Source organism: Antennarius striatus, chromosome 13 (assembly GCF_040054535.1).
Source record: "Antennarius striatus isolate MH-2024 chromosome 13, ASM4005453v1, whole genome shotgun sequence".
Lineage (NCBI taxonomy): Eukaryota > Metazoa > Chordata > Actinopteri > Lophiiformes > Antennariidae > Antennarius > Antennarius striatus.
In genome coordinates, this window is record NC_090788.1 from 9,786,036 (window position 1) to 9,810,098 (window position 24,063).

Genomic DNA, 24,063 nt, shown 5'->3' on the forward strand with positions numbered 1-24,063 from the left:
GATGTCAGCATTTGACATAAGACCACTGCGGATGATTTGTTATTAGACTACAGCTGTCCTGGCATCATTAACGATTATCGAGCAAATAAAGGCCGGTCGGGTCATGAAGGGCATCCGACGTAAAACTTTTGCCAAATCAAACATGCAAATAAAACCTTTGACTTCCATACCGGATCGGTCGAGGCCCGGGTTAACAACGGCTGCCATCGGTGCTGTTGACCAGGGTGCCGGTGGAACTTGGACTACTGTTGGTCGGAGAAGGAGAGGAAAGTGTGTTTGTAGGAAGAGAGAGAAGAGGAATGCCAAGAGGCAGGATGGAACGGATCGAGCAAAGTGTCAGGTGTGATGTGTGATAGAAGAGTTTCAGCTAAAATGAAAGGTGTACGAAACTGTGGTGAGACCAGCGATGTTGTTTGGTCTAGAGACAGTGTCACTGAGGAAAAGACAGGAGACAGAGCTGGAGGTAGCAGAGATGAAGATGCTGAGGTTCTCTCTGGGAGTGACCAGGATGGATAGGATCAGGAATGAGTACATCAGAGGGACAGCACATGTTAGAGGTTTTGGAAATCAAGTCAGAGAGGCCAGACTGAGATGGTTTGGACATGTCCAGAGGAGACAGAGTGAATATATTGGTAGAAGGATGCTGAGTTTTGAGCTGCCAGGCAGGAGGCCTAGAGGAAGACCAAAGAGGAGGTTTATGGATGTAGTGAAAGAGGACATGAAGGTAGTTGGTGTGAGAGAAGAGGAAGAGGACGCAGAAGACAGGGTTAGATGGAGGCAATTTCTTTGCTGTGGTGACCATTGAAGGAAAAGCCGAAAGGAAAAGAAGAGTAAATGCAGGCCGGTCCGTGAAAATACTGTGTGACAGTGCTGACTCATTTTAACCTGAGTTGTTTTGTATTATAAATCTGTAAAACTACTCCAAAGACGGGAACGGGTTCAATGCTTCAAAAATAATTTATTTGCAATAAATTAAACACTTTAAATACAACAGTAATCATACACATCTTAAATATTGCAGCTGCTGAGCCGTTTCTAAATCCAGCTGTATACACTGTGCCTTTAGACAAGGAAGTTGCTCTTTATAACATCTTTAGTATTTTTGACTTGATTTTTAATATGTAAAGAAATAAGTAGTCCTGATAGTTTTTGCTTCATCTATGTGGCATCCTTTAGTCGTCATATTTTTATTGATGCCAATAAACCTATAAATTTAATCAATTTAAATTAAAAATAAGTCAAGTTATAAAATTTTCTCAGAAATAATGTTCAAAAGCATATAAATCTTGTTGCTAGGAGTAATTTAACTTAATATGTGCACTTCTACATGATACTGTCACCTATTGCTTGCAATGTCAGAGAGGATCACACTGCACACTGCAAATTTGAATTGTTTTTGAAAATCAAAACTGCAAATGTAAATGCAATGCAAATCATATGGGGCAATTCTGAAATACAGTAAAATTTTTATGCTATAAATACACAGCACAGACTGTAATTTTTTCTCCGATTATAAGTTAACAAATATTAGTAGTTCCAGCAAATGTTTTTACTGGCAACCAATGTGAAATATGTGATGTATGCACGGTAATAATAGTTATTGCAATAATAATCAGAAAAGTCCATATGAGCACAAACTGGACTTATAATGACTCAAACAGAAGTATGTTATAACTTACAATTGACGTTCTTGAAGAGTCTATTAGAGAGCTGGATGAATGAATGTAGTTCACAAATCAATGCAATGCATTATGATAACCCACAGAAAGTACCTTGATAAAAAAAAAGTACAATAAATATATTATCATATTTAGGTTATAATATTGAACAACATTAGGTTAAGACTGCTTCCTGTTAACTTCAACTACCTGTTTAAAATTACATCTTCATGGGGGAACACAGCAATGTCTATTTTACAGTGTAAAATAGCACTTTTTTCATGAGAACCACATGATAATTTACATATACACATCCAGGGACAAAAAAGAAAATTGAAAGTGCAACCAATAGCATCATACTGGCATTTTCGATCATTATAAAAATCCTGTAATATAAAACAGGACAAGAGACATTTTATAATACATTTCACCTACTCCTCACCAAGCAGCAGATTACTCTCTGACAGAATTTTATTTTAGAATAATATGTTCAGTGATGTGATCTACATAAATTATTTTTTGAAGTTTTAATAATTTCTCTCAAGAGGAAAACGCCCTCCCAGAGGTATCCTCCTTTCATGATGCACAGGTGACAACCCACCAGGGGCTGCTCTGTCAAAGACTGGTGTCCTCAAGGTTTAATTGTTCATCTGGGACTAACAGAGACCATAAAATAATCCCACTGATTTCAGAGGGACCTGTGTCCTTCCCTCACAGTAATAATCAGTTACCCAGTGAGCTTGCTCCTCCATTGGTAGCAGTGATTTTGCCTTTTGATTTGCCTGAAGAGCGGAAAGAGAATCGCTTTATGAGACGTCGGGAAAAGCTGCCAGACTTTTTGCGGCTGCTGGATGCAGCAGCAGCAGAGTTATTGCCCATGTTGGAGATGTCCTCATGAGACTGACTAAGGCAGGACTCCTTCTCTCGATGCCTTCTGCGGAACAGCTTTGAGCCACTTTGTAGGAAGCCCACTGTTGGAGGAAGGCAGAACACATAAAGGTATTTAACTGGGAAGTCAAAATTACAATATTTTGACTATGCTGTTAAAAACCTAAAAGACAAATTTTATGAGCCGACTTAAACATTTCATGAGACACTTCTTATATTTTTGAAAAACGAATTATACTTGGTGGAAATTAACTTCCAGTTTAATGGGTATGTGCCTCAAAGGGGCCTCTAGATGGCAGTAGCGTGCTTTAGAGTCAGTCCACACCAGATGTTCTTTATTAGGTTAGGGGATTTTTTTACAGAAATAAAATTAAAAAGAAAAAATGATTTTATATTTTTAGTCTATTTCAGCCATACTTATTCAAAAGATAAGTATCAGTTCATTATTATAGTCATGCAAATTAAATTGTGTTGTGTTTGGATGCGCTATTAGTTCATGTGTCCCTCACATTACAACTAATTTGGAGGCTGGTGGGGTCACATGTCTCTGGTAATGTTACTTTGGAGGTTTGGGGGTGAAACTTTGGGAATTTAGTATTTGCTACAACGATACTAGAAATGGCTTCAAGTAATCAGAGACTTGTTTACGTCTAGAATGAAGCAGGGGACTCTGACCACGGAGTCACCTTTATGATCCTTGAGGCTGCGGGTTTCCAAGGCACCAGTGGAACCAGTATCTGATTCTACATCATCCACAGATGGACGCTCCGACATGTCAGAGGGAGTGGTTTCTTCAGGGTCCTGGCGATGCCCCATGCCGTAACTGTTGCCATGCATGGCAGCGTCCATAGCTGCAGCATAGCCACTCGATAACGCACAGTCATCTTCTGAGAGCTTAGTCTGATGAGTGCAAGATACTGAATAATTTTTTTTTTCAAGAAATGTTACCACAATTTATGAAGAGGAAACATTAGACACAGAAGAATAAAAAAAAAAACCCAGTAACATAATTAAAATAGGCACTTTATGATCGATCATTCTTGATTCCCGTACATCTGAAAGATTTCCATGTCAGATTTCAAGTACTGGATAAATTTATAAAGACCTTCAGGCAAAAATTAGGCCAGACAACTCTCAGTCTGACATAATGTCCATCGGGGGATTGAGGACTAAATATAGGTCAGTCATTTCACATGGATCCATGTCACTGTACAGCCGAGTCCCTAAAAGCAGGGGTTTTTGGTACAGAAAGCTGACATGTTCTTGTACAAATACTGGAAACACATCTAAATAAAAATACTGGCGTTGGAAGGTGACTCTGCACTTCCAATTTATTTTCCCCATCAAACACATAAATTCAACATGCCAATAAATTTGGCATTGTTTATGTTCTCTGACCTTTGACACACCCGAGATGATCAGTGTGCTCCTTTTGGTCGGTGTCTTCCGAGCTGCCTTGGAGGCGGACTGTGTCAGCTGGCGAATGGCCGTCTCTGCAACAGGATCCAGGCCATTAGAGAGGCGGCTACTCTCTGAATGACAAAAGCACAAATAACTAGCTCAGCATGACACTCTATAGACATCTAAACAATAAAAAAACATTAGTTTAACGTCTTACTAAGTTTTTACTGGAATCAAGTTTAACACACTCCTGACAAAGCTGAAGGGTTGTGAACAGGTATACCTGCAGAGGGCTCATGATGCATACTAAAAAGTGCATTCCTATCATCTCATGTTACCCAGCAGCTAGCTGCTTTCCTTACTTTGCATTTGTTATGTAAAATAAGTAAGTCGGTCCTGGCAGACTTGGACTCACTGTTGGATTTAGGGCTGCCACTGCCGTTGGACAGGATGGTTGGTTTGTTCTCAGTCACTTCCACTTTGGAAGGCGAACGCAAAGGGGATTCACCTGAAGGTGGATTTACGTCACTGTTAATGTCACGTCAACACTCTTGTTTCAGGCCTGATCAGAAACATGATGATGCATGACTGAATTTACCTTGACTGCGATCCACTTTGAGTCGAGACTGGATGGTGGTGACAGTGGTGACGATGGTTCCATCAGGCATGATGGTTCTGTCCACGTCGACTTTCTTGGTGGGGGTGAGTGAGGAACGAAGTGGAAAAGCATTGTGGGTAATGAGAGACTCCTCTGTTTGTACAATCAACACCTGGAGGAGTTTAAATATAAAGATAGATAAAATTTTTGATTCCCATACGTGTAGCAGGGATAGAGATTTTGTTAACAAAGTTGACGCTATGCTTGTACTGAATGTTTAAGTCCAGCTTGCTTGATGTTAGATAATAAACTAATATAATGTAACTACACACTTCATAGCATCCATCCCACCTCTGCTGTGACTGTAGCGTTTGGTGCCAAGCCATGGCCAGGGCTTATTGACAGGATATGTTGTCCTGAGGCAGCTTTGCACTGGGGGTCCAAGGCGATGAAAGCATGACCAGGAAGGAATTCTATCCAGATTTAAGATAAAAGTCTTCACATGCTTGCACTACTGGCATAACAACTGTTCTATAAATGTAGTTCTGAAGCCACAATGGGAGAAACTTCTGACAGGTTATACATTTCAAAAACGCCTGCAAGGGCCATTCAAGTCAGATGGCCAACAATGCATTAAAAGGATTGATGATTTCGCTAAAGCCATCAAAATATTCCTGCTGATCAGGTTCGTGAACAGCAGCCAGGAGAAACTACTCACCTTCCCTTTTGCCGTTCCGTTCCAGAAGTCTAATTCTCAGCTCTTGGGTTTCTGGGCCAAGCTCCCTTTGACACAGACAACAAGTATGATATACTGTAAGTGGGTATGCTTCAGCATGACTGTGTGGGTTTGGATTGATCAGACTCTTAAACGATGTCGACATGACATGACAGTGATGCAGTAACTGCAGTTCTGATAATGCAGATGTCCTCTTACAAAGAAATGTCTTCACTCCATTCCATTGGGGTGTTGGCGTTACTCGGCTTTGACAGGAAGCAGGTCATCCTCTCTGTGGAGGGCTGATCCAGGCTCAGGACACAACACAGCTCCCCTGACCGAGACCACTGACCTACAAACCAACAGCAATGCTGTGAGATGACAGCAGGAGGTTGCACAGAAAGGATGTGACGCTGATGGACAATATCTGACCTCTACTTAAGGTCACCCTGAGCTGCCGCAACAGTAGTCGTCTCACCAAGACACTCTGGGTTACAGAGTTTAATCTCAGCAATGAATGGTCCCTAGAGGCCTGGTAGCATGCAAAAAAAGAGGATTCCATCAATTTAATGCAGGATTTATGACATAGCATATAAGTCATAGTCATTTGTTTTTTTCAGAAAACACTTCCTTTCGGTGAGGATAATTGATACGAAGCTAGTAACTGATTTCTCACTGTAAAACTGGACACACAAGCCTTGAGGTTGACGACCATGGCTGGCTGAGTGTTGAACAGAGTATCCTCTAGGAGTCCTTTAATCATGTCCAGGTCTTCCTCACCCTCAAAGCCCTCAGAGGAGAACAAGCCAACAGTCAAGCTCTGATAGTAAACCAGCATGTTGTGGCTGGGCAGGTAAACTTCCTTTAGACACAGAGTGGGGCTTTCAGTTGGGACACAGGGTGTCCCTGTTTTACCTCTACCCATACAGGAATGGGCTTCAAACACAGGTTATTTCATTTTTGGACAGGAATTGATACAAAATAATATTTTTGATCATGAGAGAAGAAATATACTTATTTTACGTTTGTAAAGTGAATACATAAAAATAAATAAATATTAAAATAATGAATAAATAATTAACACGAATAGTGCAGTTTTATTTTCTTTTGCAATTACTGTATATGACATGCAGATGCATACAATTGTGTTGTGTTAGTGAACTAACATGGAAATTCTATTCCTATCTTTTCCCGTCAAAAGGGCAGAAAAATATTTTGCTGATCGACTGAGGGAAAAAAAATCCAAGTGGTAGGAGCAGCAAAGGAGAGTCACACTCTGTCTGAGGAGGCTGGGACGTGGTTTATGAAGTCAGTCAGTATTTGAACACATGCAAACTTTCAAACCAAACAGTCTCAGAGTGGAGAGTTATGCGAGACAGACACACATACGAGAGGGATCAACATCAGACGTCCTCACCTGTCTGTGCATCTTGCACGGAGACACGATCAGATTAAATGATGGTTGCCTGGAAAGAATCCAAGAAATGAGCAGACCCTCATCCTCCACCTCCTCCAGACACACAACCACCTGGAGGAGGAGGAGAAGGGCGCAATGGTTGGTAAATAACAGCAGGAAGAAGTCTGGCAGACATGTCTTTACACAGGATCAGAACAGTTGAATATTAATTCTATTTACTCCCTTTTTATTTCTTGCATCTTAAATTACAGAACACCATTAACTATTCTGAAGGAAACTGTTTTTAATGACGTGAGGAGGGAGGAGTGAAAAGCAGATGGGAAATCACCTCCAACATGATTATTCTTTTTACAAAAAGGAGAGAAAATGTATATAAATAAATAAACATCACTGAGGCGGTAAGCACCAGGGATGTTAGGAAATAGCTTCATTTTGATATACTTGCATTAGTGAAATTTTTGTGGCAATAATAGTGAATACAAGACGTGTTATTCTTGGTGCAAATTCATGCATTTGAATAAACAATACAAACAATGCTCGGACATTCTTATTTGTTTAAGTGGCCTGCTCTGAAATGTTCTCCTCTGTACCTTTGTCACCATCTGTGCTATAGTGATCTGATAGGTGTCCATGGAGACGGCAGCGTGTGACTGCTGTGTGACCGTCACAGGAAATGTCACCTTGTCCACCCAACATTTACAGTGTAGAACCTGTAACATAAAACAATGCTGACAAAAGGTAGGACTGAATTGTGGGGAACAAGTGATTGATGATAGGCGCCTGCTGTTAAAGTTAATCCTTGCATGTAACGCAGTTGCATTGAACACGGACAACAAAGATTACCCACCATTCGGTGTGCCAATTCATCAGTACAGGTCACGCTATCTAATGTAGAGGCTGCAGATATCTGGAGACCGCTCTCAAACGTGATCTGGATGGAGCTCTTGAAGAAACAGTGGGACAAAACAAACGTATACCAAACATTACACAAGAGAAAGAATCATTATTTAGAGTTTCATGAATTTCAAGCATGTTTAGTCAAACCACATTAAAACAACAAAACTAAAAACAACATTACCTTGTACTGAAAACTTTGCAGAATCAGACATGTACCCCAATATTTGCTCATGTAAAAGGTTAATCATTACACGGTGATGCCCTTCAGACTTATGCAGGAAAGGCTGTTAATATGCTACTGAGGATGCATCCAGGCAGCTCAGTGCATTCGTGTGGCACCTGAAGATACTGGCAACAAAGTGATAACATATGTCTGACCAGAGGATAGAAAGGAGTATGGTCAACTTAACATGAGCTTCTCTACTAATGCAAAAGTGGTGCATCGCCATACCTCAACCTCCATTAGCTTCCGCTAATGCTTAGTCATGACTGCGCCATGATTTACTGTTTGAGTGTTAGACATGCAGGATGCCCTTAACAGTAGAATTTATCTCAGTTGTAAGATAAGAGACTCCAGAATTGTTGCAACACCAGCGGCCTGCTATCGTAGCATGAGCGTACCAGAGGATGTGTTTCAGTAGACGGAATTAATTGACTCGGAAGATGCCAAGAGAAAAAAAATCCCCTAGTGTCAGGGTATACTGTATGTTCCTTCGGGTCCAAATCCAATCTCTATCCATTGCTACAGTGGAGGCTGGGCAGAGGTGGAAGGATGATGTAAGAAACTTTGCAGTGTGTGTGTGTGTGTGTGTGTGTGTGTGTGTGTGTGTGTGTGTGTGTGTGTGTGTGTGTGTGTGTGTGTGTGTGTGTGTGTGTGTGTGTGTCTGTGTGTCTGTGTGTCTGTGTGTCTGTGTGTCTGTGTGTGTCAGTGTTTCTGCCAGGAGGGCTGGAAGCCAAGTGTAATGCTGCGAGCTTTCGTAGGCTGCCTGTACCAACACCACCATCACGTGACTGTAGAGTACAACCGGCTGTGTTTACTGGAGCTTCTGGAACTGTGATCGCCCGACTATTCATTATGGCTACAAACATGAGGCAGTGCATTTCAGATGTGAGGGCGTCAGGTGAACCCATTCATTACACACTGCAGACTGTGTTGTTTAAGGGTTGTGTCGCTGTAGTCAGACATCAATGACGTCTCTGAAATCAATTTAACATACAAATAGTTCTATATGCTCCCTAAATATCCAGTCTGTGAACTAGGATTGTAACTGGATTGTACCTGCCTGGAGATTTGGCCTAAATGGTTTAACCATCACCCAGTTTTTTTGACAAATGAAATAGGAAATAGTGGCATCTGCCTGCTTATACATTCATGGTGTCTATTCCTTCAGAGTTTAATAGATATTTCTCAGCTGCTGGCCTCTTAGAGTCCCAGTCCAGTGCTCAGTAGTGCTGCTTATCCTCCTGGCAGGAGCTACAGAGTTCATTTTGTCATGGAGAGGGCAAAGCTCTGAGCTTAACCACGCATTTGTCCTTGTGAATCACCGCTGTGCGTGTGTGTGTGTGTGTGTGTGTGTGTGTTTGGTTATGTCTGGAGAGAGACAGATCCTGCGGACATGCATGATGTCACTTTAGGTTTGTCAGCATCGCCCCCTTTGGGTCTGGCTGGCTGGATGCCTCTAAAAGCATGTGGGCCAACCAGAAATACTCAATCCTCTTTATGCCTTTTCCTTCAGTTGCGTGTGTCTGAGGTTTGGCCTACAAAAACAGTTCTGCAGATTTAAAAATACTTAAAATCTCATTGGGTGCTGCCTCATAGATAAATCCCAGCCAGAGAGAGAGAATGTGAAATCAATTTACATTTTTCAGCTGTTTAAGTGACTGAAATGGACCGGAGAATTTGAATTTCATCAACTTCTGTGATTGAGCTTAATTTCTTGCACAATTACAGCAAATGAGCACTGAGTGCTTAACATCCCCTGTTGTTAAGTGGAAATCTATTTGAGCATAATCACATAGCATTAATCATCTACCAGCAACTCACAGTCAGAGAGAGAAGCAAACTGTTGCCTCCAGATAATCACTAGCGTCTTAAAATTACACATCTTGAATGGACAGGGAGCTTCCTTCCCTGCAGATGCACACTTGTGCACTCTTTTCTTCCTCCTATTCCGCCCAGTGAAAGTGGTGATGATAACTTGGCATCGTGTGTCAGCTGCAGATGCATATTCTCTGGATGCTACTATGATCTGCAGTTTAGTCCCGCTCTCCACAGTCTGATCCAGCCAGAGACGTCTGAATGGCCCCATTACAGGTCCGCCTGCCAATGGCAGCTTTTATCCAGAGGCCTCTGCAATAATATTTCAGCAGACAGATATTTTCGCAGTCTTTAAAAAAGCTGCACCAAGGGATTACTGCCCCAAAGAAGATGCTGGTTAACAGTTTCATGTCTATAACAATGTCTGCTTGAACCTTTTGACGTATATGGCTGAATTATTAATTGTGAGGTGTTCATGTAAATCTAGTCAAATGGTTACTTGGAAGAAACTAACATCAATCAGTATTTATATAGCTAAACATTGCTTCAAAGACTGTTGTGAAGACTCAGGCCAAATCCCTGGATTACACACAACGGAAGGCAGGGAGTCGAGGGTTTCTTTACAACGTCATAAGCCACCGTCACCAGACGAGAGGAGGATTCCACATCCAGTATCTGAAGAACCAACAAGAATCCAGCTGCAACACATGTCCAATTCTCAAGCACTCTATTCACCCTGGGGTGGCAATTGTCCCTCCTAATTTATCATCTTTTGACACCTCCTCACACACACACATATACAAACACACACACACTCACGCGTACACACTCAAAAAGCTTGTGTTATTTGATGTCGTCCACTGTTATCCCCATCCACCTAGGAATCAGCCTCCTGGAGGAATTTTTCAGTGTTCTTCTTTTGGATGTTGAACTTCTGGGTTTAGAACCCAGTCTCTCCCCTCAGGGTCTCCCCTTGTTACAAGGGCATCGCATTCTGACAAGACCCAAATATAGTGAGTCGGCATCATTTGTAAGCCAGTGTTGTTTGCAGTGTTCTGCATCAGTATTTGAAAGCTGCTGCCATACATCACTGATACAGATTTCTACAATGAATGTTATTCAAAAAAGACTTTAAACATGTGAACAGCTAACTTCAAAATGAAAACCTCATGACTTTGTCAGTGAATGAACATCAGACAATGGCGAGAAAATAAAATTCCTCTTTGAGACAGATTTCTGACATGAACATAGTTTCAGCTGTTGGCCAAAATAAGTGAAATTGAAATGCTGTCATATTGTCTTATATACTATCAATATTCTGTATCACCGCATATACATTTATTTATATAATATATTATTATATTTCTTTGTATTGCAATGCTGTAATATATCAAAAAAACATTATCTGAAAGATCAAATAGAAAAGTTTTTAAAAAATCCACAATTATGAAACTGTCCTTAGGTGGTCTAATATTTAAATATGTAGAAGGAAATAGTTACTTATGATGGTGTATGGTGATAATGATTTCTTTAGAATAATAATTAATCTCTCTATTTAGCTGCTGAACTGGAAGGTCTTATAAATTCAAGTCTTTGTCCAGGGCCAGTTTTTGCAGAGGGGTTTTATTCAACATGACAATAATAGAGCAACTAAAGTTTCTGTGATAAAAAGAAACAAATATTCATGGATGGTCTCTGATCTGACCAACAGCTCAAAATCGAAGGAGATAAATGCTTAATGCCACAAAGGGCAAAGGAGAGCAGAACATGCTGATATTTTAGTCTACAGTGAGGGAAGGCTTCTCATTTTTTATTTAGAAAGTTACTGCAAGTTTATTATGCAGTTGCTAATTAGTGTCCCGTCAATCTAATAATTCCCACTGCATTTACACTGATTTCACGATGTATATGTTTACAGACTTCTTTCAGCATTAATCTTAAATGCCACAGAAGTACTCAGGCTAATGCTATCAAGCATTAGCTCTAATCCCCACATGATGACACTGGAGCCGTATCTTTATCACACCGTGTTCCTCCAGGGAACTCGTGTTTTGTCTGATGTTGAAACATAATTAATGACATGCAAGTTGAAAGAGAACGTGAGTCTTGGTGACCATAGTGTGGACGGTTGCTGGAGTGTCTGTTTACGAAGTGGCCACAGCAACATGCCTGGCAGGTGGCAGGAGCTTTGCTGTATGTGAGAGGCAAAGAATGAGATGTGAGTTGTTTGTAGCCACTTAATACTTTCTTCAAGGCCCCACAGCAGGTTTTCCAGCCTGGGGCTTAAGGAAATGAAATGCTGAGTCACAACAATAAGCCTAAACACTGCAATCATTAAGATTACACAGCTGTTATTACAATAATAACAATATAATTATTATTATTTATTATTATTATTATAGAGTTCTAAGTACTCCATTTTAAATTTGAGAAAATAGGACTACATGGTGACCAGGTTAAATGACATGTGAACAGTGTCTTCAATCACTCCTAGATGATGATGTAATTTGCCAACCACATTATTCTTATAGATAGATAGATAGATAGATAGATAGATAGATAGATAGATAGATAGATAGATAGATAGATAGATAGATAGATAGATAGATAGATAGATAGATAGATAGATAGATAGATAGATAGATAGATAGATAGATAGATAGTTTAATAATCTCAGAGGAAATTGCACATATCCACTGCTCAGCCAAACACCAGGAAAAAACACAAACAAAACAGGACATACCACAAGACATACACTACACTAACAGACACATGTAGCATTAACAGTACATATACTGAAAAAGTTAAAATATAAACAGTATAAAATTAAATTAAACTAAATCCATTTAACCGCGTGCTGACCTCGCCACCTCCCCCCACTCCTCCTGAGAGAGTCATTGTACCCCCTGATGGCACGGGGCACGAAGGAGGCCCTCAGCCTCTCTGTGGAGGCGCTGTGTGACAGCAGTGTGTGGCTGAAGGTGCTCCTCTGCTGGGAGAAGGTGGTGTGCAGGGGGTGGCTGGTGTTGTTCATGATAGCCTTAACTTTAGACATGGTCCTGCTCTCCAGAAGCGTCTCCACAGAGTCCAGGCTCAGCCTGACCACTGAGCCCGCTCTGCGGATGAGTCTGTTCAGACGGTCCATATGTCTTTTCCTGGCCCCCCCACCCCAACACACAATGGCGTATGACAGCACACTGGAGACTACGGACTGATAGAACATGAGAAGGAGCTTAGGACAGATGTTGAAGGAGGCCCCTTTTAATCAAAATAAAATAACTAACAGCAATAACAACAGTAATCAGGCATTCTAGATGACATCATTGGCCAATCTTAGCCAACAACAATAACAATCATATTTATTATTACTATTGCTATTACAATTATTGTTGCTACGGCTTTTGTTATTATTTTATTGTTATTCAGTCACTTATGGCTAAGACTGACAGGCAGGGCTGGCAAATTAACTTTTTTTTTTTTTGCCATGTAATCTCTCTTTATTTTTTTCTTATAGGGGCGGCAGTGGCTCATAAATTGAGCAGATGTCCTGTAGACAGATCGCCCCAACCATCGGCGGATCGAATCCCGCTCCCGCCACGACATCCTTGGAGGGAGTGTGAGCTGACGGTGGGAGGTGTCGGCTCACCTCCCAGCCACTGCCGAGTCACCCTTGAGCGAGGCGCCCTTGAGCAAGGCGCCGTCCCCCCTACAAGCTGCTTAATTGGGGCGCGTTCCTGAAGCCGCTTGTAACCCAGGTGAAGAAACACTTCATTTGGCGTTTCTAGTCGTCTCCTAGCAACCGTCGGGGCGTCACATGACCCCACGCAGCCTATCGGTGCCTATAAAACGGCGTCCCAGGATTTCACTGACAACACTTGAAACGTTATTGATTTATGTCCACTTGTGAGAGCCAACTACAGCGCGATTACGTTCGTGAAACGGCGGAACCGGCCAGGTTTGGATGGCGAGCTAAGGAACGAAAAGAACTTGGAAAAAAAATCCTTGTGAACTGAATTTTGCGTTCTGTCCCACACACTCACATTCACACATTCCCTTCCCGCACTTTGCACATTATCCCTCCGGAAATTCTGCTCAAGTCAACGCTGGTACAACCCCGTGTTGTGGACAACCCGAACTTTTGTCGTGCGCAATGCGCACATGGACTGAAACCAAATTAAGTGGGCTCATTGGACTTTAAAATTGAATGTATTTATTGAATGTCTGCATTTGACGGCATTGATTTTTTTGTTTTCCTTGAAGCTAATTTAAGTTAGATATGTCATTTGTTTTTTCCTTTGTGAGAATAGCCATTCTTTGTGTTGTATAATGTTTTTAAATGTCTGGTACCAAATTCAAACCTCAGTCTCTCCCCTCCTAGAGCCGAACCACATCTTCTGAGAAAGCCCAATTTGATATTGTTAATTTGTTAATATACACATATGTATGTGTATGTGTACTTAATGTACACATACACATACATACACATATACATATGTATGTACACACATACACATATGTATGTGTACTTAAATGCTACACGCTGCCCATCACTCTGCCTCCCGATGTGTTGTTTGATGTGTGTACCAACTGCTAACTGCATGCTTACAGGCCCCCCTGTGTGCTGTGTTTCACGGGGCCTGTGTATACACTGATTGTCATAAACTAACACAAAGAACATGTAAAAATACCTGAGTGACTATGTAATTTCCCTGCGGGGATTAATAAAGTGTACTTCTTCTTCTTGTTATTATTATTATTATTATTATTATTTAGTCACTCTTAGAATAAGGCAATGAGTTGGGCTAAACAAGGAATATTTTTTAACTACATTATTGATGTTATTCTTCAAACACTGACGTTAAGTTGACTGAGGTGGTCACTTCAGTAGAAAGGTGTCGCACTCGTCAGCGGTTTTCAAGGCCCTCAGACGCATCAGAATGACAGATTGCTCTGCACGTAGACATCATGATGAGCGGGTGGTTGGTTGTGAAGCACGAGCTCAGGAAGCTTTGGCTCACACTCTCACTTCACAAACCAAACACCACACGGGCACAGAGACATGGACAGCTGGTCTCTGTGTCCTCATGCATTTACCCCATCTGGATAATCATCTCACAATAAACATCATATGAACTGTTAATTTACTGGGTCTTGGAAAGCATTTCAGAAACCTAAAAGTAATGCAGTCGCTATAGATCAGAGCTAAAGGGAACCATCAAAGTACGAGACTCCTACTGCGCACGCAAAACAACCAACTGAAAGAGCCTATTTATACCAATTATAAAAAAAGCACTGTACTTAAATGAAGTAACTCCAAACAAAGTTCCCCTCAGGCTCATTTCAACCTTCTGGGGCTTTTTGGTAACAGAGCAGCAAAGGTCACAATGGATTATCTAATCAGGCCGCTGTACATATCAAAACTGGCAAAGACAAATCTATTACTGCACATGAAGGAGACACGGAATCATTCCGCTCTGACCTCTCAGGCTAAACCATAAACACTTTGCTGGAGAGAGATAAGCTGAGCAGGCAGCATAAGAAGAGAGAAAACAAACAGAACCCTAGACTAGCAAAGATTCACACGAAGCAACATGAACACAAAGCCTTCAGAGCTCAAGTCTGCACTTATGAAGCCTTGAAGGCTTCAAATGCACATATTAGATTAATATTATATTAATTAATATTATATTAATAAATATCCCCACCTTCACATTTGAATAAGCTCACTTGAAAGTCTCAGGCTGTCACGCTGTCACCAACTCCACCCACTACCTGTCAATCAAGCGCCCAACCAATCACGGCGCATCTGTCAGAAGGAATCACGTGAACAATATGGCGTAAGGCATCTGCTATGTTATGAGAAGAAATAACTATACATGGACTTCCCAGTTAACATAATTTTAGAGTGTCATAACTGTTCCCACAATTTTCATGTTTTTGAGAAGAAAGTCCAAACAGCAAGAACGACACAGAAAACGACAACAAATTCTGAGTGAAACTAGCGGGCTAGCACGAACAGTCTGTCCAGCTATGGTTTCCTTTTGGAATGGGGCAATCGATGTAGTATCCAAAATGATCCTCGGGCATCTAAAAAAAACGGTCTTAAAGTAACTACATACAGTTCTTCTCATGTAGTCAACTAACAGAACTATCACTTCTCTAAAATTTATTTTCCACTTGCTCTTTTGACAGGTGCCTTTTCCTTTAACATTAGCTCCTTTCCCAATCTCACGATAAATTAGCTTTCTATCTCCAGTTAGCCTGCTAACATTCATCTACGGCTTGCAATGGCCGCCCAGCGCAATCCATGATTTGCCAACACAAACTCGTTACATCACCACATTGATTATTGACTATGTTGGGTGCCCTTGGTTTATAATATCAATACATTAGTTTTCATATGTTTGTTATGAAGTCTGATATTATTATTTTATCGTGGAATTTCCGCGGGTTCCCGCTAGTTACTTATATATTACTATATCATATATCGCAGACATACCTTATAAAGTCATGTATCCGTACAAATCATTGATCTGCTGACAGTTTAGAAACATGTTAAAAACTATCTATTCATTGCAGAGGCTCAGAAGGGACCATTCAGAAAAGGACGTCTTGTTTACACCAATGTCTGTTTGTTGTTTTGTCAGCGGGATTATGCAAAAATTAACATTTTTAAATAGATTTCCATGACTCTCAGAGGGACGCTAGGCCAGAAAAGACAACATTCAATCCTGGCGGGGATCTTGGATTTCTTTTCCCCCACTTTCTTTAACATTGTGAGATTTTGCGACAGATTCCTTGATGTCTAATGGAATGACGTGTGGATCTTGATGGAAACAATCAGGAATATTTAAGACGCAGTTATCTTTATATGTTTGCAATTTGGTATGAATCCACCAGTTTCTAATACTGGAAGCCTATAGAGACAGTAAGTCAGTCTCTGTCCAAAGGTCATGCAAATATTATCAGCAACCTCCCAAAAGCCAATGCTTCCCACTGATACAGTATGTTTGACATTATGAAGAACTCAAACATACTTTACGATTCTCTATGAATCATTCATTTGGAAAGTAAAGTTGTTTAAATATTAAAGCACAATGACATGAATATCTTTGCCCTCACAACCGTCCTCCTGATGAGAATCACATTTTAGCTTCACTCCAGCCTGCTGTCAGTAGATGTTGCCTTCACAGCCTCTGAACTTGTAGTGCTATTTGCCTCCTAACTGTTAACTTGACCATTTCATAGAAAGTTTTTCAGCGAGCCGTGGCGTGGTGACTCTTTGTGAATCATAATCTAGTGTTGTTAATTCTACACGTTCGCTCCATGGATTGATCTGACCCTTTTAAACTCTCCGCCAACTCATCTCTCATTCACACACAGCTTCTAAGTGGGGGGTAGAGGATTCATCTTCTCCTCCCGTCCTCACATGAAACATCTGACTATGACACACTTTGATTCACACAGATCAAACAAATGGTTTAAAAAAGGAAGCAGACCTTTAGAAACTTTTGACAACCCTTTAACAGGTGCCAACAGAATCCAATGTAAATATTTCTGTACAATCAAATCAAATCTGCTTCAGGTTTTGAGCTGCAAACCGCAACCATTCCTCTCTGTCCTCCTCCCACTGTGATTGACACATCCATTCCCCCCCACAGGCAGGGGTATCAGACTATTTTTATGAGGTGTGGGTGTTCATACTGTAGCTAAGCAGACTGGTTTTGCCTGTGAGCTCTTCTGCACATTGATTGAGAGCAGTTATGCAATTCTTTGTGCCCCATCTTTTTAGGATTAGACACTCCAACTCCCACACCTCCACCTCTCTGCCTACACACTCACTGCCAGTGCACACAGGCACACAAATGACATCAGCCCCTGCTTATTTCTATGCTCAGTGGAATCACCTTACACATACTCCTCCACACTCTGTTACCATGTGTACTCGGGTTCTCCTATATTCAATGTTATGTTTAAGTTTAAGAAACACCTTCTCTTACCCCATGTTTGCAGGCTTGCTCATTCAGAGCTTTGACCCAGGTTCTCTGCCAGTGGTCTCTGATGGACTTGAAGGAGAACAGGGAGGCCAACAAGCCTTTTACTCCTGACTCAGATGCAGGTCCTTCATCCCAGCTAGAACGGAGTTTCATCAGGTATCCCCACACCCCCTGGGGTAGACTGTGGTGGGGCTGTGTGAGGGAGGGGTGCAGACAGGCTGGGTGTCCGTCCTGCTTGGTTATCCTCCTGGCTCTCCACATTCTTAGCAGGTTCAGAAAGTATTGGAACAGCCATCCTAGTACGATGAGCAGAGAGGCCATGAAGAGACCCAACAGACAGAGCCAGCTCAACTCCGGGAGCTCCATCACCATCTCCTGGAGACTCTCATACCACCAGGTGGGAATCTTAGGACTGACAGTCGGGGTAGATGAGCGCCTTCCAGCCTGTGAGTGACAGCAGACGGCATCAGTCGTGATTCAACGCGTGCTGAAAAGTTGCGGTGGCTATGATTCCAACGCATTAGCATTAATAGTTTTAAATGATATCACGTGCGTGAAGCTAATTCAATGAAACTGCGTTAATATTGCGTATATATCTGATGATGGATAACGGGAATATTTTCAAGAGGATCTTGCAACGCGGTTTTTCCAGATCAAACTCAACGTTCCTAACCCACCGTTCAATCTAAGCGGTCCGGGCTGCAGGCTTCAGGTAATCCAAGGCAACGCATCGGTTACGTGAACCTGGTTCCGTGGCGATGTGCAGCGCTGCTAAACACAAGTGCGCTGGTTCCATCTCCGTCTGGACCGGTGTGGCTCTGATGTCACGGGAGGAAATAGAGGCAACGTTCCGCTGTCTTTCAGTGCGTTCGCTGGTGGAGGCTCGCCTCCTCTGTTACCTCTCTGCGCAGCTGTTTTGACAGGCAGCAGCTGTGGCCTACAGAGAGCACTGAAGAGGAGGGCCGCAAAGGCGACCGGAAGTCAACTGAAGGCCTTCAAAATAAAATCTGAACTAGCAGTCCGAATTTTTCCTCAGAATAATAATGATAATATACTAATTAAATACTGTACATCTCATTAATAATACAATAAAAGTTATTAGTGCATACACTGATGAATAGACCGATGAAATTTTTCGCACAGCAGCAGTGAATAAGTGAGTCTTTAGCTTTGCCTTAAATACATTTATCGAACATTTCTGCAAATATCAATATGTAACTTGTTCCACAGGGTTGGCACACGAAATGAAACGGAACGCTCATCAGACGGTGTGTCTGAGAAAGTCTGATTTGTTTCTTGAAGTCAAGAAAAATAAATTAGTTCTGATGTTAATTCAAAATTGTGAATTTATTCCCAGAATTTTGAGTTCGATCTTCGATTTGAGGTAATGGTTTGTTTGTTTTTCTATTACATTATACAGTACATTGTTGCTCACTAAAACACTGAATCACTTGCTTGTGTTTGGTAATGGACTCTGATTTTGATTTAATGACTGTTTGCTACTCAGTTACAAAAACACCTGCATTATTACATAAAATGAGCACAACATTTTGGCCAGAAATGAAAGTTACATTTTAAATAAATCCTGCATACAAGAAAACAGTTTTTAACAGCAGGTGACAGAATCTCATTGTACTACTCAACATAAACCATAGAAGAAGATGTCACTTCCGTGTCATCTGAGTGGCAATAAACTGCCAGTGACTTTTATGTCCAAAGAAATGTAAATATGTTCCGAAAGAAAAGAAAAAATATATTGACATTTTATATTGGCCTTCTTATAAAGATAGCGGATTATTTTTGATAAATATGATGCTTATATTACAGCTAGAATTGTAATTTCAACTATTAATTACAGTACCATTTTATTTTGTATTTTATTTTGAAGAGTCCAACCGGAGGTGCGATCCCCTTAGCAGTGGGATCTTTGTGGACAAACTAATGCCGGACGTGTTAAAAGAAGAAGGCAGGGAACGAGATAGTGCTTATAACCCGGAATGAGCGATGTTATGGAATATAGTTCAGTGACTAGTGACTATTCCTTTTTAATACTGGATTTACGGTGATGTATTTTGTTCTGAAATTACGATATGACATGTGTTAACCGCAGTGAAGATAGTCATAGCTCGAACATCGATCGCCTGGAGGGGTAACGTCAGCTTAGCTAGAAACCTGATTTCCCCCCTCAGACCCACCGAAAGACTGGAAACATGCCGACAGCCCCGATTCTACCGTTGATCATCAACTTTTTCATGTCGGCACTTGGCTGCTTGGCCACGTTAAAACTCATTCCGGCTTTTAAAGACCATTTCATCACAGCCAGACTGTATGGAATGGATCTAAACAAAACAACCAAAAAGGAAGTGTACGTGATCTTCCTGCATATCCATTTATTGCATCTTTCCGATGTTGTTTGCTGTTGTGACAAATGTTGCTCTTTTCATTTCCTGATTCTTGCACCCTTTCTTTTCGTGGTCACCTCTCTCTGCAGCCCAGAGTCCCAAGGAGTCATCAGTGGGACTGTCTTCCTCATCATCCTCTTCTGTTTCATCCCAGTGCCTTTCCTTAGCTGCTTTGTAGGGGACCAGTGCGTGGGCTTTCCTCATGATGAGGTGAGTTGGTTGATGTCTATCAATAATCCTCGAATCTGAAGACTAACTCTGTTTTTGCTGTTCTTGGTCAGTTTGTACAGCTGATTGGAGCACTTCTGGCCATCTGTTGCATGATCTTCTTGGGCTTTGCCGATGATGTGCTGAACCTCCGATGGAGACACAAGCTCCTTCTTCCCACGATGGCTTCCCTGCCACTGCTCATGGTCTATTTTACCAACTTTGGCAACACAGTCATCGTGGTGCCCAAACCCTTCCGTGCCCTGCTTGGGCAGCACTTGGATCTGGGTATGTTGACCAGTTCTTGGTAACAGCAGATATAGCTTCCTTCAGCTCTTACTATAGTATCCAGTTGGAGGACAAGATTATTCCCAGTCTAGATGTGACATACTGTGTAATCCTCCCTCTATGATATTTATTTGACGTGTCTTCCATGGAAACAAGAATATCAGTGCAATGAAATATCTTTGTTAATATGCTGATGAACATGCAGGAGCATTTTGTAAAAAATACATTAAATCGTGCAGGATATTACATCACAATTACATCCATCCTCAGTCACATCATATGTGATTTACTTTCTGATGTCCTGCAGGTGTTCTCTACTATGTCTACATGGGAATGCTTGCAGTCTTCTGCACAAATGCCATCAACATACTTGCAGGCATCAACGGCTTGGAGTCGGGTCAAGCACTGTTCATCTCTGGCTCCATCATCATCTTCAACTTGTTGGAGCTCAGTGGTACTCGGTTCATTGATCTTCTCACCTTCAAACCTCATACAATGGATTGTGTTGGATATAGATTTAAGTGCAGAATTCTGACAGAGTTGAATCTGTTTCAACTAGTATTTGGTTTGTTGTGATTTATTTCAGGAGAATACCATGATGACCATGTTTTCTCACTCTACTTTATGATACCATTCTTCTTCACCACTTTAGCACTTTTATACCACAACTGGTAAGTTAATAACCTGAGGCACTTTTAGCACAAATATAGAGGGTTATTTAATACGTCCTGCCCCTGTATTCTCTAAACATGCCACTTAATTTGTTGCAGGTATCCCTCGTCTGTGTTTGTGGGAGACACTTTCTGCTACTTTGCTGGGATGACGTTTGCTGTGGTTGGAATCCTGGGACATTTCAGCAAAACAATGTTGCTGTTCTTCCTTCCTCAAGTGGTGAACTTCCTATACTCTTTGCCTCAGCTTTTTCATATCATCCCCTGTCCCAGACACCGGCTCCCCAGGTAACTTCCAGCTCATTGGCCTTTGTCTGGAATATATTTCATTCGTCATGCATACTGCTTTATCTACAACAACTTGCTTCTTTTTTTCTCACAATGTCTCATAAAAGGTTGAATCCAGACACAGGCAAACTGGGGATGAGCTTCTCTAAATTCAAAAGGAAGGACCTCTCAAAATTAGGGCATCTCATTCTGACGGTAATACTCTGGTTCTTGTGCATTCTGTGCTCACTGATCACTGAACCAGCTTTTGAAAGGAAGCATGATAAATATTCCTTTTTTTAAATTATAAATTATCATTATCCTTCTGTAGGTACAAGCTGTATGAGTCCTTAGCATATACAAAAAGGTGATTAATTAAATAGCTGTTGTACATCCTCCATGAACTTGGTTTTAAGTGTTTATGTCCAAAAGATGCTGGCAGACTTGCTACAATCACAGAAGGATTGCTCATGAGATAAAACTTAAATCCCTTTATTAATTATCCAGATTGTCTGACAGAATAGCTCTTTGTCTCTCGTCACAGCAGTTCCCCAAGATCAAACATCCAACTTACAAACAGTCAGATCTTCGTATCTCAGGGAACGGCTGTAGTTCCTGTCTGTTGCAACCCCTGCTGAGCAGCACCACTCCATATGCGCATCTCCAACACTCGTCTTCCTCATCTAACCCAGTTGAAATTTAATATACAGACTGTGCCAAACTTACTGACAGATTAGAGTTTGAGAGGCTGTTCATAAACGGAATTGTTTGTGTTGTTAAATGTTAAATTTCATTCTATAATTGCAAGAAATAACTTTGTGAGATTAGTGTTTGAGATGTGTGGATGTAGCGGGTGCTGCTCAGCGTGGGTTACAGCAGAAAAGGGGACTACATATATAACAACTTGTGAACAATTCAGTTTAGGAACAGCCTCTTGGAATCTATTGTGTGTGTAAGTCAGGCACTGTCTGTATTACTGTTTGAGTCATGACAATATTTGAGCTTTGGGAAGTGATACCAAACAATTCATGCAAGGTTTCCAATGAAAAGAGTTCACTGTCGTGAGGATTTTTCTATGTGGGTAAGCATGCTTGAAGCTGAGCACCAGCCGTCCTCCAGCTGTTTATTGCTGTATAAGAAAAAATTATTTTTCCCTCAACAGGTGGCGGAATTATTGAAGCTGCTAGAGGTACGAAGAGGCCAGGAGGGAGATGATGAATTTATTGAGTGCAACAATATGACCTTAATAAATCTGGCACTGAAAATACTTGGCCCTGTCCATGAGAGAAACCTCACAGTCGTCATGCTCATCATGCAGGTATGAATAAACATCTGTTCACAAACACTGTATGAAGGTGTGTTTCTCTGATCCCTTATTTCTGTGCCTCTCCTAGGTGATCGGAAGCACTTTGGCTTTTGGGATTCGCTACCATTTGGTGCGGCTCTTCTATGATGTTTAAACATCTGTGCACTGACTGGGTGCAGGACATGACTGAGAATGCGTGATATTTTATGGAACTATGCTACAGGGTCATGATTTATAAGCCATTTTATGGAGTCCATTACATCACTGATACTTTTCTGCCTCAAAGTTTACATGCAGTAAAGAGTCAGTGCAAGGTTTAAAGCTATATGCCACTTTTGAGAACAGTTTCATATATCAACAGTTTAAATCATGGTTATTAATGAGAAGTTTCGATATTTACATGAAGGAAAATGTGACTTCATTGAAAGTTTATTTTTTTACTTGCTTTTATATAGGAAAACAGGGGTGAATTGTCCTCGGAGCAGTCAGTGTCAATGGCTGACTGTTCCCAATTTGTTGATTTGATAACAGCTTTGTGCGTACGTAAGTGCTAAAAATAAATATTAAAATAATATTTAGAAACAGGTTGAAACTACTGTAAAAAGCAAACAGTAGTAGTCTCTAACACTTCATCTACACCCATACATTTATGTCTTTCTGGCATGGGTGGGAAAGCTGGTGTCTTTTGGTGTTTTTCTGTTTTCTGTGTTTTGCTTTCACCTCAGATCATTTCTGCGGACTACTGGGGAATTAGGTGGTGAGAAGTTAACAGAGGGGCTGAAGTCATATTCTATTGTCTGAATCACTGCAAAACTGAGTTAAAGTATAAATAGATGATATGAATGAATGATAATTCATTGACTTTGAGATTGCTATGGGAATTCAGCTATTTTTTGTTTAAAAGATTGTTATAATTACTGACTCAATGCCCTCAAAGTTTCAGCGTACTAACTGTGAACTGAACTGGCACTGGACTATTGTGTTTAGGAATGTAACTGCAGGTAAGAAACTGTTCACTCATGAGATGGTAAGCGCTAAGGGAGAAATAAAATCCAATCAAATTGAGATATTGTGTCATTATTGTGAAAATAGATGACAGATAAAGAGATAGAATCAGTGAATATGTCAGCCAAACAAACCCAACAAGGGTTGTATGTAATTATGCCAATTACATCCCGCGAAGTGGCGATGTAACTGTCAGTATTTGTGTGTTCGTCTGTCCGTCCACCAAATATTTTCACAACCATTACAGATGAAAGAAAAAGCACATTACTTGGGTGGCAAAGGGGATGAAAATGAGATTATGACCTTGA

The 24,063-nt window shown here is 41.0% G+C and overlaps 2 protein-coding genes across 3 annotated transcripts; one reads left to right on the forward strand and one right to left on the reverse strand.

Moving 5' to 3' along the window:
- Positions 1-938: 938 nt before the first annotated feature.
- On the reverse strand, positions 939-18,537 carry c2cd2l (c2cd2 like). 2 transcript variants are annotated; one of them, XM_068331124.1, is made up of 15 exons: positions 18,287-18,537; positions 17,613-18,053; positions 7,525-7,620; positions 7,268-7,387; positions 6,678-6,788; positions 5,937-6,050; positions 5,693-5,792; positions 5,480-5,612; positions 5,264-5,328; positions 4,897-5,018; positions 4,546-4,717; positions 4,363-4,455; positions 3,945-4,078; positions 3,233-3,446; positions 939-2,629 (listed from the first exon to the last, which is right to left on the reverse strand). In XM_068331124.1, exons 2-15 carry the CDS (start codon positions 17,979-17,981, stop codon positions 2,382-2,384), a joined length of 2,091 nt encoding a protein of 696 aa, XP_068187225.1. In that variant the 5' UTR covers positions 17,982-18,053; positions 18,287-18,537; the 3' UTR covers positions 939-2,381. The 2 variants fall into 2 exon arrangements, 1 of the variants encoding a protein (XP_068187225.1); XR_011037824.1 differs by having other exon boundaries at positions 2,494-2,629; positions 3,233-3,463.
- Positions 18,538-19,538: 1,001 nt separating this feature from the next.
- dpagt1 (dolichyl-phosphate (UDP-N-acetylglucosamine) N-acetylglucosaminephosphotransferase 1 (GlcNAc-1-P transferase)) lies at positions 19,539-23,815 on the forward strand. The gene is made up of 9 exons (XM_068331367.1): positions 19,539-19,974; positions 20,101-20,221; positions 20,293-20,506; positions 20,814-20,960; positions 21,093-21,177; positions 21,277-21,465; positions 21,573-21,660; positions 22,607-22,762; positions 22,839-23,815. The coding sequence occupies exons 1-9, from the start codon at positions 19,820-19,822 to the stop codon at positions 22,902-22,904; spliced, it is 1,221 nt and encodes a 406-aa protein (XP_068187468.1). The 5' UTR covers positions 19,539-19,819; the 3' UTR covers positions 22,905-23,815.
- The last annotated feature ends 248 nt before the right edge of the window (positions 23,816-24,063 follow it).